The sequence below is a fragment of the Myotis daubentonii genome, chromosome 11 (assembly GCF_963259705.1).
Source record: "Myotis daubentonii chromosome 11, mMyoDau2.1, whole genome shotgun sequence".
Lineage (NCBI taxonomy): Eukaryota > Metazoa > Chordata > Mammalia > Chiroptera > Vespertilionidae > Myotis > Myotis daubentonii.
Genome location: NC_081850.1, coordinates 21,034,815 through 21,052,565, shown reverse-complemented (window position 1 = coordinate 21,052,565; position 17,751 = coordinate 21,034,815). Strand labels below are relative to the sequence as shown.

Genomic DNA, 17,751 nt, shown 5'->3' with positions numbered 1-17,751 from the left:
CCAATGTGAAGAAGCTGTCGAGTATAGCCTTCTGTGTACTCTGTCAGCTAGAGAGAGTCCCAGGTGGGTCCTGATGGCAGGAGAAACATGGATGGTGCATGAACGTTAACTAAATCCTGGTCTTGGCACCCCTCCACCGAGGACTCGGAAACATTCCTCGTGTGCAAATTCCTTCCCAAACATCTCTACGCTGCCTCAACCCAAGCAGTATTGGTCAGAGTCAACTGAGCTCTATTTAAGGAGGAATGATTTCTTCAGACACCAAAGCCCTTTATGATCACACTGGAAGATGCTTTAAAGAGCTATGCTTTCCATTCCCAGTAGGTGGCAAGTCTCACTAAGCGCCTCTACTGGATGGAATTTCTTATTATATATCCAGGCTCTGTGGGCAGCATTTGGATTATATGAGAGCCCTTAGCATCAAAATGTGTCTAAATGACAACTGCATCTATACTTGCCTCCCTTCTTTTGATGGCAATGGGACATGCATGGGAACAGCAGAGGTTCATTTTATATAGTCTCGCTGTCCTAGAAGAGTGCTAATTTGGTTTGCAATCATAGTTTCTACTTGCATGCTGGGGCAGTATATATATTTAAAACAAACCAAAAACCACCACCCTGGTTACCGTCCCTCTGCCCCCAAACCAGTGTCCACCAAATCTGGGTTTGACCTCCTTCTGTCCCAGGTAACCCTGTGGGGTGGGCAGAGCGTCTTCTTTGTTTGGCTTGTGGAAACGTTTGGAGGGCTCAACCCAGGACCACGACAGACCCTCTCCACCCAGCCCTCTCTCCTGAAACCTATGTCCCTGAAGCTTCCCCCTTCCCCGGCAGGATCCCAGGAAGTCCACGGGAGGCAGAAGGTCACAGCAGTGATTCCACTGGTGTACCTCTTGCCCTTAAGAGGTAAGGCTCACACAGAAGGTTGATGCCCCTCTTCAAATAGATACTATAAATATATTAGAGCTATCCCTGAAAAGAGGCATGTGTATTTATATATATATATAATTTTATATATATGGTGTTTCTTTGTGTTTGTGTACAGGTGTGTATTACTCTATAGACGTGGAAGGAGAGGTATAGTACAGGAGCAGGCGGTGTGCTCACGTGCATCTATTTATACTCTGTATATCGTATAGGTATACACGCAGCTCTGTCCTTGTTTGCATCATTACCGAGAATGTACCTCCGACCAGCGAGGAGTACCTGTCAGTGGTGCGTGCAGAGAAGCCTCGGGTGGACAGTTCCCACTGCCTCTCGCATGAAGCCATGTCGGCAGGCAAGGGGGGCAGCAGCCTGTGAAGCGGCGGGTCCTTGTGGGTCTGCCCCTCCTCCCGTCCTCCATGGAGGGGCCCGCCACATGCCCGGGCTGGGTGCCCGCTGCCTCTTCTCCAGACATCAGGGAGTCTAGAACCCAGAGCGGGGTGGGGGGGGGCCCACTCGGGCTGCTGGTCCAAGATATGGCTTTCCCTCTAGATGGAGATCGGGCACATGAGAATCCGGTTTTCGAGGAGGACGCTGAGCACGAGGAACACGAAGTAGAGGCCGAACATGATGAAGCCCAGCACTTTGTTCATCCGCCACTTGCAGAGGGCGATGGAGAGGATGACGAAGAGCAGCATGATGAAGAGCAGGACGATGGCGCAGAAGAGGCCATTGCTGCTCACGGCCACCGGCCGGAACCTGTGAATCATGGTGTATAGGAGCCAGGGCAGCGGGAGCCTGCGGGCGAGAGGACAGGGTTGGCAGGGGGCAGGCAGACAGGGTGAAGGAGGCAGGTGAGGTTACCTTAGCTCCGTGGAATCTATACTGGGAAAGGGGTGTCTTGCTTGGCTCACTATGACTTGGGCATGGCTGGCCCGGAAGTCACAAAGGAAGTCAGGCGAGTTTTAAAAACCTTTATCTATGTCCCCACCGAGTGAGGGAGCATGGAGAGAAGGTGTTCTCCACTTGGATCCGATCAAAGACATGACTGCGGCAGGCGATTTCTGAATTGGTTTTGAAATAATCATCCCTAGTTGAGATGGAAATGTCACTCTCAGACCTCCAGGGGTGACCTGGAGCATTCGGGTGAGAGGAGGAGAAGACAGATGGAGAAAAGATATGGAAATCAGCAGTGAAGATGGAAGAGTTATTCTTTCTAAATGGAGAGAGAAATGGCAATGACTTCATTAACAACCTAAAAAGCTAGTGAAGATGAATGCTGATGGCGGGGCCAATGCCAGGGGGCTGCCTGAAGTTTATGTTGGGAAAGATGGGACACCCTCTTCACTAAAAATGACCTTTCTGAAAGGTCTGAGGAAGGCAGTATCTTACATTCGTGATGTGATTTAAAAAAACTTTATTATGGATTTTTATCCCTGTTCTCCCCTTTTGCATTTGGCTTCACATATGGAAACATATTTTGTTTCCTAACCAGAATGGCGACTCTGACAGAAGAGGAGCTAGCTGCCAGGTGCACCATGCGAGTGGGCTAGGCCTCCCTGGAGGTGACGTGGCTGGAAACTTGGGACTCTGGGGAAACCGAACCCTGCCACCCAGGGGCTGAGCCCTCTGCACAGCCTAGGGCTCAGGGAGGTTCTGTTTCGGCCTGGCCTCAGCTGTGTGGAAGAGGAAGCATCCTCTCTAAACACAACGCTCTCCAAAGGAGAAGCACGGAGCTTGAGAGAAACAATGAGCAAAGGGACAGTGAGTTTACACCCGTCTCCTCTGCTGGAGAGAGTGCATGCGAAGGTAGAGCCCATACGTATGTATCTTTGAACTCTCAGAGCCTGGCACATGCGGGCCCCCATCCAGGAACATGTGTTAACCTGGGCCACGCTGAAGTGATTGATAACTGCCTCATGGTGATCATTTACAGGCACTTTGCTCACAAGAAGCTGTCTAGGAGGTGCTTACTTCAGTGGAGATGTCAGGAGGGGAGGGTTCCACACGGCCACTGCAGGGAATGGGGGCAATTCCAGCTCTCGGCAGGAGGGGGCACCCCGGCACCCTGCCGTCAGCAATGGGAAGTCAGCAAAGGGGAGGGGAGTGCTGGTGTTGATGATACCAAAACCTCTCCTGGGACTTGCCCTGGGCAATTCTATTTACACACTTTCCATAGCTTGTTAAGCCACACACACTCACACACACACACACACACACACACACACACACACACACACACACTCAGAGTAGTTCTGGTAAAGAGGTGGTCAATGGCACCACAAATAGGCAAAAACCCTTTGGGAAAAATGACATTTTTCATACCTTTGACCTATCAGTTCTATTGTCAGGGATGGAGCACAGTGAATAATTCAAAATGCAGATATAACTTTATCCAGAAAAATGATAATTTGTGTTATTTTGAGTAGTGAAAAACTGGGTATACCTTAATCTCTAATAATAGGGAACTTGTTAAGTAGTGATGAATTATCAGTGATTTGTATTTATGCTTTATATGTATTGTCTAAATCCTTTCCATGAATATGTAATAATCTTAAGTAAAAAGAAAATAAAAGCAAGACTATGAACTTTTACCAAAACATTGTAAATTGGTATAAACTCTTGGGAAAGACTTTTGGGAAAATATACATCAATAGCCATTAAGATGCTCATAATCTTTAGCTCATCAATATTTCTTGAAAGAATTTATCCTATTTCAAATGATTAAAAGAGGAGTTTTTTTCTGCATAAACCGGTTCATAGAAACACTCATAATAGCAGGAAATTAGAAAATTTAGATAGGCCTTACTAAAGGATAATGGTTAAACTGAAAAGCAACAGCATGGGATATTTTAGAGCCATAAAATGTTAATTATGAGAGCTATGAAGAAGCTTAGAAAAATGGTTGATTTACTAATTTGCTAATAGATGCCTACCCCATGCCAGGCATAAATGCCTTTAAAATGGAAAAAGAAAAGCCCTCTAAGAAGATAAAACTGAATATTCCCTAAGAAAACTGTGAGATATTTGGAAGAAAACATACAAAAGCTGATGTTGTTCTTGGGTTACTACTGGATTAGGGGTGATTTTTCTCTCAACTTTCATTTGTTACTAAATATACAATTTAAGAACTATGAACAAAAAACATTTTGCAATTTCCTAGAATATTTATTTTTAAAAAACTTGACAAATATGACTTAGAACACTTGTAATTTTCCCCCGTTTTTAGGATTTTCTCTTTTATTCTATAGAACATTTTGTTTTCCTTTTTACAAGAGATTGGCCAAGAAAACTACTCTATTGTAGGTAGCTGAACTGAGAAATACTATTTATATTAGGGATACCCTTCCTTTGAAACATACACTTTTCAAGGCATCTGTCTGTCCGTCTGTCCATCCATCCATCCATTCATCCATCCATCCATCCTGCAAACATTTGTCCAGCCACTACTATGCATTAGGCAATGTATTAGGCTTTGGTGAGTTCTTGCTCTTGGGGAGTTCAGTTTAGCCGGCAGACTGATGTACATGACCATGACAAGAGTTCAGGCCCAAGAGAATCAGAGAAGCCCTTATTTTAGTTGACATTGGAAGGATAAGTTGGAGTTTTCCAGGCAGGGAGGGCTCTTGAGTGACAGGGGCCAGTCCAGAAAGGAAGTATGGCAGGAGAGGGCACCTTTGGAACTTAAAGGTGGTTTAGACAGTGGAAGCTCTAAGCAGGATTTATGTACAGATGGTCTACATTTGAAAGCACAGACTCTTCAAATCCCAGCTACCTCTTTTACTATGAACTCTGCACCCTTCAGTTTCCTTATCTGAAAAACAAGGATGATAAAATACCTTATGAATCTCTGTGTGGTTTAAATGGGTAAAAATGTATGTACAATGCACATCGTAGACACTGAATGAAAAATTACTATCATATATATTAGGTGATGGAGAGGTGTAAGAGAGAACAATATCTAAAGTGTTCAATGAGAGAGCAGATCCATTTTAGCGAGTTTCCAGATTCACGTGTCAAGAGCCCAGTTCTCCTGGGAATACAGGAGAACACCCCATGTTTGACTTTCTCAGGGGGCTGCCGCTGAAGGCTATTTATCTGACTAACTTTACTTTTGACTGTTACATGAAATGACAGAAGTAACAGCCCCCTCCCCAGTGTGAGCCACTTCAGAGGTTATTCCCATTGAGAACTCCAGTCTGCTGAACTGTAAGAACAGATCTCATCTTCTGACTTTCAAAACACCTAGCACATCTTCACCAGCACAGATAAACAAATGATAATGCGAGCCTGCTAGCCCTTTCCCAGGAAGGAGATGAGATATTTTTGCCGGGTCTCTGTTTGTTCCAATCTGCTTTATAATCCAAATCTTACCTGAGATCTATAGGGACTTTATTTAGAATTAGAATATGAAAAAATATATAGTGAAACTACTAGATCATCTCAGACATGCCTGCCTATTGAATGATCACATAACATGTAGCCAATGCAATCACAGAAGTGAAATTCTCTTAAAATACTTCCTACAACATTCACTCCGTACGCAGGTATGTGTTTCTGCCTGTCTAGGGATAACTTACTCCTCATTAAGTTTTCTGAAAATGAAAAATGGAATCGGTGACACCAAATGGTACTCTCAGTCTTTACTTCCTACTCACATCGGTTAGTGTTGGGTTCAGAGATCCTGGTCATGTCTTCACAGAAGCAAAGACAGCGATGAAGCTGATGTGCGTCTTTATAGAACTGTCTCTACTTACCCTACGGTGATGTCAAAAATGTTGCTTCCGACAGAGCTGGATACAGCCATGTCCCCAAGCCCCTTCCGGGCCACGATGACACTGGTGATAAGATCAGGGATGGAGGTCCCAGCAGCCAAGATGGTCAGACCCATAATCTCCTCACTAATACCAATTGTCTCTCCAACCTAAAAGTGACGACAGGGACAGACATGAGAGTTTGTAGTCACAAAACCACTCAAGCCACAAACATTTCAATGCAACACCCTTTTAATGAGTTCCTCCTCTGGGCTGTGCTGAGCCCTGAAATGATAAAGAGGAATAAGCTACAATCATTGCCATAGAGTTTATATGTTAATGATACTCAGACCCAAGAGATTGGGAATATTCACATAAGGTTTAGACAGATAATCTCAGAAAAGGCTACACAGGGAAGCCTCTGTATGGTTTACTAAGATTGGGCAGAGGAAGCAGAAAATAGTTAAGAAAAACCAACTGGTCAGCGTCTGGCAATGGCACCAAATTCTGTGGCAGATGTCCTTGGATTTACCATGGAAGGTTGAAGAGTTACATCCAGCACCCCCACGTTTCCTGAACATATCCTAGTGTCCATAACCTCCTCTTAAACACTTAAAACTACCATTTCCAGAGGAAACTTGATTCTGGCTGATTCTGCTTTGATAATACAGAACTGTAAATCAGCAAGGCAGCAATGAAGAAACCGTCGTTTAGGGAATCAGAGGACCTGATCTACGGGCTGGCATTTATTAAGTGCTTGACCTATTGCTAAATGAATGCATTGTGCAATGTGCTGGATCCTCCCTTTCTCATCTACGTATAAAGTGGTGAGGGTCATACCCACCTTCAAGGTGGTTGTGAGGACTAAGTGATAATTTGTGGAAAAGCCCTTAGTGAATGGCACACATTATTGAAAGGCCAGGGGAGCAATTATACTTTCTTTTGGTCTTGACTTTTACCGACTGATGAGTTCGATCATGCATAGTTGGTCTAGCCCAAGCCTGGATGCGGCCCACAGTGAATATTTTTGCGGACCAGCCAATATAACGGTATGTAAGAAACGTTTTAATAAAAATTTGGTAACTTAATTTTTACAATATCCTGTTATACATAATTAATAACGAACTACAACATTCGCTAATGACTGATTACTATAATCGTGTTGCATTCATTTCACTTATACACCTTACCCACAGGTGCATCATTTCTCTCCACTAATACTAGCAGCGAATATTTTAGCAGCCGATTGCCACATCATTAGTCTTGTACTGACTTGTTTGGTGTGTGCAACAGGAAATATTTTGCTTTCGGAGAACAGGAAAAATAGGTTTATTTGCGTTACGCTTATTAATTTGTGCAGTTATACTCAGTGTCTGGTAAGTTAATGTTCAAGAAAAAATATTAATTTTTATTAAAATGTTCTATTATTTTATGTTAACAATTACTCATTTATCTCAGCCCTTTGTATTCAGCATGTCTCTATCAAAATAAACCTGTTTCTATGAAAATGGAAGCTTTTGGGTTTTTTGCAGCCCACATAAACTTAAACCTTGCTTATTTGGCCCGTGTTAGCCTTTGAGTTTGACATGCTTGGTCTAGCACAGCCGTGGGCAAACTACGGCCCGCGGGCTGGATCCGGCCCGTTTGAAATGACTAAAACTAAAAAAAAAAAAAAAAAAAAAAAAAAAAAAGACCATACCCTTTTATGTAATGATGTTTACTTTGAATTTATATTAGTTCACACAAACACCCCATCCATGCTTTTGTTCCGGCCCTCCAGTCCAGTTTAAGAACCCATTGTGGCCCTCGAGTCAAAAAGTTTGCCCACCCCTGGTCTAGCCTCACATGGAAGCTCCTCCATTCTCTTGAGCAACTGTTTGTCTTTTGGGGACTTCAAAAAACTATATATTTTCTGAAGTTGGTGAACTGAAAATCTTTAAGATAATGCTTTCAACTTGGTTTCCAACAGCCTACCTGATGATGTCCATAAGTTTTGAAAAAAACTTAAAGGACCGAAGTTGGATGTAAGTTTAAAGATTTTCAGGGAATAGAATAAGCACATTTCTAAATCCCTCTTTTGACTTTTAAGTGATAGCTTAGTTCTCACTAGCTTAAAAGCATAGTTGGGAGTTATTTTTATTTTGCTGGTCATGCCTGCTCCAGAGACTGGTGAGTAGCACTAGTCTGCCCTGTCCTCAGGGTGCACGAATTCCCGGCTCCCATGAGAAAGGAAGCTCCATGCACAAAGGGTGGTTGCCTTATTGCTATGGCCTTCCTATTACTCAGAGCACAGCTTGCATATCTGCTGAATAAACAAAGCAAGCTGCATACGTAGGTGATTTTACTAGCATGTTTTTCTTTTTTAAATCTTTATTGTTGAAAGTATTTCATATGTCCCCTTTTTAGCATGTCTTTCACTGATTCCCCTAGAAAAACTTAAGTGCCCTATTTGAGCAAAATGTTCTCCTTGATGACTTATTTTTGTTAGATTTGGAGTGAAACATTTTCAAAGAAGCTGATTAAATGGTTGTCACCCTCGATAAGTTCCCATCTATTTAATATTCTTAATAATCTAACTTCTTAGAGGAAGTTCTAAAGCGGTGACTATTTCAAAATCAATTTATATTTGGAGTTTGAATGCCAGTGAAGACAGAAAAATGCAGGAATTAGAGTGGTGGTGTGGTTAAGAGTGTTGGCTTGGGATACAAAGAACTCTGTGTGCAAATCCTAGCCTATCACTCCTACTGCAACTAGCCAGCTTCCCTGAGGCTCAGTTTTTCCCATCTGTGAAATGGGGTTAATAACATCCACCTTAGAGTTGTGATAATTATATGTGATGATGCTTATAAAGCAAATAACACATCGTCAGACGTAAAGTAAATGTCCCATAAACATGAGCTATGATAACTCAGACATTCCTTTCCCTCTCCCATTTATCAATGTACAGCCAGCAGAAGTGGAAGTTGGTTTAGTGGGGTTAGTCCACAGTGTAGGAAATCACACGAATAATGAAGAATTTTCATTGTTTATCAAACCTCCAATGAATCTGTGTGGCTCTAGAAACACTTGTACTGAAGGAGAATTTCTTCTTAAGCTTGTTTTGAGTGAATTTCACTGAAGGGACTTCTGGCTGCCCAGAGGCAAGGTGATGGGTGCATGGATGGGACAGCATCCAGGTCACTTTGGGGAGCATCAGAGAAAGTTAGAGCTAAAAGGACACCAGGAGCCTCTTGGGGGGCGGATTTCCTTGACTTTTAATAAAAGCAAATGATAGAAGCACTCAGAATCCAAATACCGTGCTGTTCCTAATATTCTGTGATGCAGTTCCCTGCCTTGGTTTAAGGAAGATTTGCAAAAATGTCATATTGGCTAAACAGAGACATAGGGTCCTAGTTGACTTTTAGAATTAACTTTTCATACTAGATGCATTATAGATTTTAACCACAGGTTTTCATCACCCATGAAATCTACTAAGAAAAAGATACACGACGCAAAAACTATGTAAAAAGAACAAATACAAAGGGAAATATGCATAAAGCATTTTATGTGAAGGGCACTCCTTTTGGCCAAATAGTAGTCAAATAAGGGTATCAAATAGGATTTATTATTGGTAAAACTGTGGATACCAAAACAGTTGAGCACTAAGTGGTGTTCTTGCTATTTTTATAGCTTTTAGAGTTCAAAAGTACAAACATTAGAATTTGAGCTACACTTCTCAGAACAGAGTCTGCTATTGTGATCAGCTGTGTGGATGTTTTGAAAGAGAAACACATTTCTATGGGAGGAAAGAAAGAGAAACTTCTCATCTGTTATTGGAAAGCGAGGCTTCTCTTTATATTTCTGGGACTTTCTGTAATTATTATTGTTCCAGGCATTTTGTTTATGTTTTTCTACAAGAGAATGAAAAGGAAAGAAGATTGTGGAGTAAAGATGAGCATTGAAAAGAAAAATGGTGAAAGCCTGTACAATAATGTTTTCTAGGATGGCAAAGAGAAGTAGCTATAAAACAACGTATTCTAGCAAGTGAAAAACCCAACTTTTTCATTATCAGTGCATGAAAGAATAAACATGATTATTAGGAAAAGCCATCATTGTAGCCTGGAAATCTGAAGGCTGAGAAGCAGCCCACCTCTGCAGTAATTTTTTTGCCAGGAATTGGTAGCAACTGTCTCTCAACGAATATGGAAAATAATGACTTAGTGGCAAAAAGAACTTCTTCAGGGGACCGTGATTCTGAGGAAATATCCCAGAAGAACAATCTGAAGTCAAATGTCATTAAGATAACTGTGATAGTAATAATATAAAATACCTCGTAGGGATAACTGGGTATATCAGCCAATATTTTCAGTAAATTTGTTAGTGAGTCCCTACATTCCTTTAAAAAAAATCCTCACCTGAGGATATTTTTTCCATTGATTTTTAGACAAAATGGAAGGGAGGGGGAGAGAGAAGGGGAGAAGGAGAGAGGAAGGCAGGGAAGGAGGGAGTAAAGGAGGGAGGGAGGCAGAGAGAGAGAGGGAGGGAGGAAGGGAGGGAGGGAGGGAGAGAGGGAGAGAGAGAGAAAGAGAGAGAAAGAGAAAGAAAGAGAGAGAGAAACACAGATGTGAGAGATTGATTGCCTCCTGCATGTGCCCCAATCAGGGCCAGGGATCGAACCTGCAACACAGGTACGTGCCCTTGATGTGGAATCGAACCCGAGACCCTTCTGTGTGTGGGCCGTTGCTCTAACCACTGCTCAGGGCATAATTCCTTTTCATTCCCAAGAAGAAACTCTATACCTATTATCAGTCTCTCCCCATTTCCCCTTCTCCTTCCCCAAACCAAGGCATCCATTAACCTACTTTCTGTCTCTATAGATTTGACTATTTTTTTACATTTCATATAAATGGAGTCACATAACACATGATCTTTGGTGACTGGCTTTTCTTCACTTAGCATAAAATTTAGAGGTTCATTCACATTGTAACATGTATCAATACTTCATTTCTTTTTTTTGTGAAATATTATTCCATCATATAGATCGATCACATTTTACTTACCTGTTCATCAGTTGATGGACATCTGGGTTGTTTACAGTTTTGGCTACTATGAATAACACTGCTATGGATATGTGTGTACACATTTTTGCGTAGATGGTCTCTTTTCTCTTGGGTATATACATCAAGAGTGGAATCATTGATCATATGGTAACTCTATACTTAAAATTTTGTGGAGCTGCCAAACTGCTTTTTAAGGTGACTGCACTATTTTACATTCTTACCAGCAATATAAAAGGATTCCAATTTCTACACAGTCTTCCTAACACTTGTTTTGGGCTGTCTTTTTAATTACATCCATCCATCTTAGTGACTGGGAAGTGGTATCTCATTGTGGTTTCGATTTGCAGTTCTCTAAGGAATAATGATGTTGAGCATCTTTTCTTATGTTTATTAGCTATTTGCATATCTTCTTTGGTGACATAGCTATTCAAATCTTTCACCCATCTTCAAAATTAGGATGCCGTCTGCTTGCCTTCTTATTATTGAGCTTTAGGGGATTTTTATACTAGTATATCCTGGATGCAGTGCTTTATCAGGTATATAGGTTTGAAAATAGGTTCTAATCTAAATTCATTTATTTTGCCATATGGAAACCCAGTTATTCCAGCACCATTTGTTGAGATATCTTTCCATATATGTTCTTGAAGGAATATATTGCCTTATTTCAAATTGCTATATTTTACTTATGTTTAAAAGTATAATAATGTGAAGGCTAATATAATAATGAAACAAAGGATCCAAGTGGGCAGTTTGTAATGTAGGTAATTTATAATTGGGATTAAAAACATAAGTTCTGGAGTTTCAGAGCAGGGGTTAGAATCTCAGGTCTGCTATTTACTACCTATATGATCCTGGGCAATTTTCTTATGAACTTTAAGCTTAACTCTTTTAACTGTAAACTGTGAAGAATAATAGGTCCTCCCTCATAGGATTTGCATTTATGGACAAACTGTCAAGGGTTATTGTCAAGATTATAAGGACAAAGGGATGTGAGTTGCCTGGCACACAGTACACAATCAATAATGGTTACCACTATTTTCTCTTCTTTCGCATCTCATTCTTTCATTCATGTGTTAAAACAAACACTTACTGAGAGTTTAGTCTTGTGATAGGCATGATGACTGGTCTTTTCCTAAGAGCCAATGGAACTGCCTTATGACCCAGCGATTCCACTTCTGGGTCTATATCCAAAGGAACCCGAAACACTAATTCGAAAGAATATATGTACCCCTATGTTCACTGCAGCATTATTTACAATAGCCAAGATATGGAAGCAACCCAAGAGCCCATCACTAGAAGAGTGGATAAAAAAGCTGTAGTATATATATACAATGGAACATTACTTGGACATAAAAAAATTAAAAAGAAATCTTACCATTTGTGACAACATGGAAGGGCCTAGAGGGTCTTATGCTAAGTGAAATAAGTCAGTCAGAAAAAGACAAATATCATATGATTTCACTTACATGTGGAATCTAAAGAACAATATAAATGAGCAAACAAAACAGGAACAGACTCATAGGTACAAAGAACAGACTGATGGCTGCAAGAGGCAAGAGGGTGTTGGGGGCCTGGGTGGAAAAGGTGAAGGGATTAAGAAGTACAAATTGGTAGTTACAAAATAGTCATGGGATGTAATATACAGCATGGGAATATAGTAAATAATATTGTAATAACTGTGTACAGTGCCAGGTGATTATGATGGGGAATTCTTTGTGAAGTATATGATTGTACACCTGAAACTAATACAAAATAATACTGATCGTCAACTGTGATTGAAAAAAAGAAAGGCTGGCCCTAGCTGGTTTAGCTCAGTGGACAGAGCATTGGCCCACAGACTGAAGGGTCCTGGGTTCGATTCTGGTCCAGGGCATGGCCCTGGTCGGGGCGTGAGTGGGAGGCAACCAATCAATGTGTCTCTCACATCGATGTTTCTCTTTGTCTCTCCCCCTCCCTTCTACTCCCTCTAAAAATCAATGGGTGAGGACCAACACAAAAAGAAGGCTGGTTAACTCCCGAAGAGAAAGTAAGTGCTACTGAGTCAGGCAAAACCTCAACATCCCAATGGAGTGCTACACAGCCGTAAGGAAGAAGGAAATAGCGCCATTTACAACAACATGGATGGGCCTTGAGAACATTATGCGAAGTGAAATAAGTCAAACAGAGAAAGCTAAGAAGTATATGATTTAACTCATATGTGGAATATGAAACTGAAACTAATGTGCACGAACAGAGTGTGGTGGTTGCCAGAGGGAGGGGGTAGGGGAAGAAAGGGGTCTTAATATGACGTGACAGGAGAGGATTTGACTTTGGGTGGTGGGCACATGGTCCTATATACAGATTTTGCAAATTAGTAATCCACACATGAAACCTATATGTTCATAATGTCACCCCAATAAAATTAAAATAATAATAATAAAATCAATGGGTGAGGATTAATTAAAAAAAAAAAAAAAAAAAAAGGAAGGCCGGTTAATTCCCGAAGAGAAAGTAAGGGCTACCGAGTCAGGCAGAACCTCAACATCCCTCCCAGGCCTGAGCTGGCTTGGTTTCAGGCTGCAGCGGGCAAGAAGCAGCTCGGTTTGCCTTCCTTCCTCCACATGCCTGACCGGAGCTTTCTGACCTCACAATCCAGGGAAAGGCCAGGAGACACGGGAAAGTTAAGTGGGGTAAATTCCTTTAGTCCTGGAATATTTAAATGGTCTCGTCAGACACAATACTGTTGTGACAGTCTCAGAAAGCAAGCACACTGATTAACAACTTAGCAACACCAGGCAGATGGCATCACGGTCAAGGTCTTACCTGGTGTGCCCACCAGACCATTAAGTAAGAGAATATAGCGATCCAGGTGATGGCGCCGAAGAACGTGATGGGGAAAAACTTCCTCGCTGACTGAAAGAGAACCAGGGAGAGGCGAGAGCGTCAGTTCTATCAACTGAGTGGATCTGATAGTCCAAAGCTAAATCCACCGAAGCAGCTGGCCGTCTTGGTAGGGTTGGCAATCAAGAGGCCCTGACCACCCCTGGGCAAGCTGGGACAGTAAGATTCTCGGGGAATGTGAACTTGGTTAGAGCCAAATCATTGCAAAGCTAGTGCCTGAGATGGAACTTTCCTGAAGAGAATGTCTTCTCCTGCTGCTGGATGCTCAGATGCCCTTCCCAAGGCCTGGTTTCTCAGCCTCGCCTTCAACCTATTAACTACCCCACATCCTCCCTCCCTCTCCTGCTCCCTTTTCTTTCTTCCGCTCAAGTTCATCAGAATCAGTTTCTATTACTTCAACCCATGCATCATAATAATCCACATACCACAAAACCTATGGGATTAATTACATTGTACAAGAAACAGGAAGAATTCAAAACCAGAGTGGCTCATCTTACAGTCCCAGGAGTGGTCAGGAAAAGCCACACAGAAAAAGCCCTCACCATGGTTTCTATAGATCCCTGATCATGGCCAGTCGGGGACATTTGAACCACTCATAGGGACAGGAACACACAGATGCCCAACTGTATGGCTTTCCTTGGAGGTGGCAGAGTGGACACTCCTGGGATGTTCTCCATCCTTAATTATGTCCAATTCTGTCTTTACCGCTGGACTTTGTGCAATCTCAGGCTTACAGTACAAGCACTTTAAAAAATTCTTTATTGTTGAAAGTATTACATAGGTCCCCCCCTCCCCACACTGTCCTCTCAGCTTGCCCCTGCCCTCCATCCTTGGCCTTCACCCCACCCCCATTGTCTGTCCATTGGTTATGCTTATATGCATACATGTTCTTTGGTTGACCTCTTATTTCCCCCTCCCCACGCCCACGCTCCCCTGCCTTCCCTCTGAGGTTTGACAGTCTGTAAGTGCGAGCACTTTTAAAGTTTCCTTCAAACATCAGCCGGAATCAGACACTCAAAATGCAGTGTTTCTTACCTGACCCCACCATAGGGAAATCCAGGCTTGCCCTATCGTTAGTGGTTTTTCTGTGGAGGCCCTTTTTGCAAAATGTTTTAAGAGCCTATCACCTGTTATTGCCAAACACTTTTTATTTCAAAGCTTTCTACTTTGAGAAACAATCTATTTTTTGCTTTGATAATGCCATCCAATTTTGTCCAGAGAAATGAATCCCGGAGTTGACTGGGATGAAAGCTATCTCAGCTGTCTGAAGGGCTGACCTTGGGCAATCATGTAGAACACTTTTTGCTATGGCTTCTGAGAAATCCATTAAAAGGAAAAGATAAAACTTGTGCACGGTAATCTTTTGAATATCCATAAGATGAACACAGTCTCTATCGCTCTAAACCAGGCTTATGTTCTCTTTACTAATTTCAAGTTTTCAATATGCTTTTATTGTCATTCACACAGTTCTGTTAAATTTCACAACAATCATGTCTTTCTTTGAATGATTGTGGCTTTTCTGGGGTTATTCGTTAGCTGGGCTATCGGGCAGACCAGTGGGCTTGATGAAACTGGGGAGACAGCAGGCCACAGTGAGTAGCCACAAGCTTATTCTCAAATACTGCCCCCCAACCTCTACCATCTCTCAAATATTTTGGTCAAAGTTTCAGACCCCGTTGGGGATGTGAGCAGTTTAACAGGTTACGGGAAAAAGTAATCCATTTTTCAAAGTGGAGATTGAGACATTCACTTTAAATATATATATATTTTTATTGTTGATAGTATTACGGATATCTCCCATTTCCCCCTTCCTCCTTATCCTTGTCCTTCTAGCTCCTACCCACCTCCCAGGTCTTCACTATGCTATTGCCCGTGCCTGTGGGCTATGCATATAAGTATATAAGTTCTTTGGTTTATCTCTTCTCCTATCTCCAACCCCACATCAAGGTATGTCAGTCTGTTTCATGCCTTCATGCTTCGGGTCTTATTTAGTTGGTCAATTCATTTTGTTCATTGGATTCCACAAGTAAGTAAGATCCTGTGATAATTGTCTTTTTCAGATTGGCTTATTTCACTTAGCACAATATTTTCCAGGTCCATCTATGCTGTCCGAAAGGGTAAGAGATTCCTTCCCTACTGTTTTACAGCTGCATAGTATTCCATAGTGTAAATGTCCCACAGCTTTTTTATCCTCTTATCTACTAATGGGCACCTGTGCTCTTTCCAAATCTTAGCTATTGTAAATAACGCTGCTATGAACATAGGGGTGCATATAATCTTTCTGGTTGGTGTTTTGGGGTTTTTAGGATATATTCCCAGAAGTGGGATCATTGGAGATATTCACGTTAGAAAGCAAATTCCTTTAAAACTGGGAGTTCAGCTGGATCCTGGAGGCCAGATTCCCTGAGCCTTGGGATTGCCACTGCTAAGAAATCAAGTTTCCCCTGCAAGGCATTTAGCTGATTCCAGTCCTCATCCTTTTCCTCTGGTCACAGGTCACTGTTCCGGGATCCCAAGTGCGAAGAGGGTTTCATCTCCTATGGCCCCGCTCTGACACAGGGAAGAGAAGGGCGGGGCCACACATGTGGCTGAACAGCAGTCAGTGAGCTTGATTCTGAGAATCCTGTTGAGGGGAACGGAGCACCACCTCCATACTTGATGGGATGGCACCTGTACTGGGTACCCCGGGAGGTTCCTCATTTCATAGATCATTCCCTATCCAGCTTAGCTCATTTACTAAGTATGTAGTTATTATTTTAACTTTTTATAACTTTGCATGTCTGCTCATTGATATAATGTCACAACTCAGAATCAAATCATTTGAACATATTTCTTATCTAAAAAATATCCCTGAACCATAGAACATCCCCAGTCAAAAGGTAGAAAGTCAGGCATCAGACTAAGGATTTAAAGCAATTAAGTTCAAATCAGTATTAGTGAAAACCTCTGGAATTCAAAAGTTGGTGCTTATGATTCTTAATCAAGAAGCCCATTAGTAAGGAATGAGCACTGAAATGTACCTTGATCTAGTGTAATATTTGGGGATCATTACAAAAGGGTTAAAAATAACTTTTTCGGGTGACTTTTCAGGTCTTCATCATTAACTAGGGGTAGGCAAACCTGGCACCTACTCTGTACCCAGGTCTTGAACGAGACATAAAATTCAAAAGTAGGTCTGACTATACAGCAGGTGTTCCCAACATCTAGGTTATACCGACTCTTTCCAAAAGAAAAACAGGGCCAGTAACACTCAAAATATACCCAGCCACAGACACATAATCATCACCATCATTATAACACTAGCCTATGCTCTGAAAGCCAGAAAGTATAAAGAGCATCAGGGAAGTGTAGACTAGCATCCCAGCTGCGTGGCCATCTGCCGCACCCAGCCTCCCTGTCGTCCCTGCTCTGGAAGCATCTCCCTTCGAGCATCAGCAGTTTGGCTCAGCGCTGCCCAACTGTCAAACTACCTTACCATTTCCAGACTCACAGCCCAGGTTATTCCTTCTTCTTTCATTTTTTTCCTGAACGATTCCCCTCATTTGGACTCTATGGCCTCATTCCAGGCATCACGGCCCAGCAGCACCTGGGCAGTTATTTAGTTACCGTCTCCACGGAGGGAAGAAAATAGCCCTTGCAGACAAGGGCTGCCATGTCAATTTATGGTTAGTAATGGGGGCTCATCCTGACATCTGCTGGGATGGGCCTAACGCTAATTAGCAAAAAGCAAATTGTGTCCGTGTGCCGGCCATTTTGTTCCCAATGTAATGGCTTCCTTGTATAATTGACAGCTAATGTTCTCATTAGAAGCTTTTAGTACATCAGAGTGATATTTTCTTGGCTTGCAAAACGTTGCTGAACATTAGCTCATTGCACAAATTAGCCATATCCCTACTAATTTAAACTCGACAAATACTCACTGAGCATCTACTCTGTGGAAGATTCTGGGGCGTACATATTTAACAAAGTTCTCCAAAACAATCCTATTAAAGATTAAAAGTATGGTTTCTAGATTAATAGGACAGGCATTAAAATCCTTGCTGATGTCCGGCCAGTGTGGCTCAGTGGTTGAACGTCAACCCATGAACCAGGAGGTCACCATTCAATTCCCAGTCAAGGCACATGCCTGGGTTGCTGCCTTGATCCCTAGTAAGGGG

General features: G+C 42.1%; 1 protein-coding gene across 10 annotated transcripts in view; it reads right to left on the bottom strand.

The window, feature by feature from the left end:
- Positions 1-1,029: 1,029 nt before the first annotated feature.
- Positions 1,030-17,751, bottom strand: part of SLC24A2 (solute carrier family 24 member 2) — a 221,733-nt gene continuing 205,011 nt past the window's right edge. For all 10 annotated transcript variants that reach the window (XM_059656556.1, XM_059656551.1, XM_059656554.1 and 7 more), the window contains 3 exons: positions 13,517-13,606; positions 5,679-5,845; positions 1,030-1,719 (listed from right to left, as the gene is read on the bottom strand). In XM_059656556.1, coding sequence (XP_059512539.1) covers positions 1,470-1,719; positions 5,679-5,845; positions 13,517-13,606 — 507 coding nt within the window. In that variant the 3' untranslated portion in view covers positions 1,030-1,469. The remainder of the gene's footprint in view (positions 1,720-5,678; positions 5,846-13,516; positions 13,607-17,751) is intronic.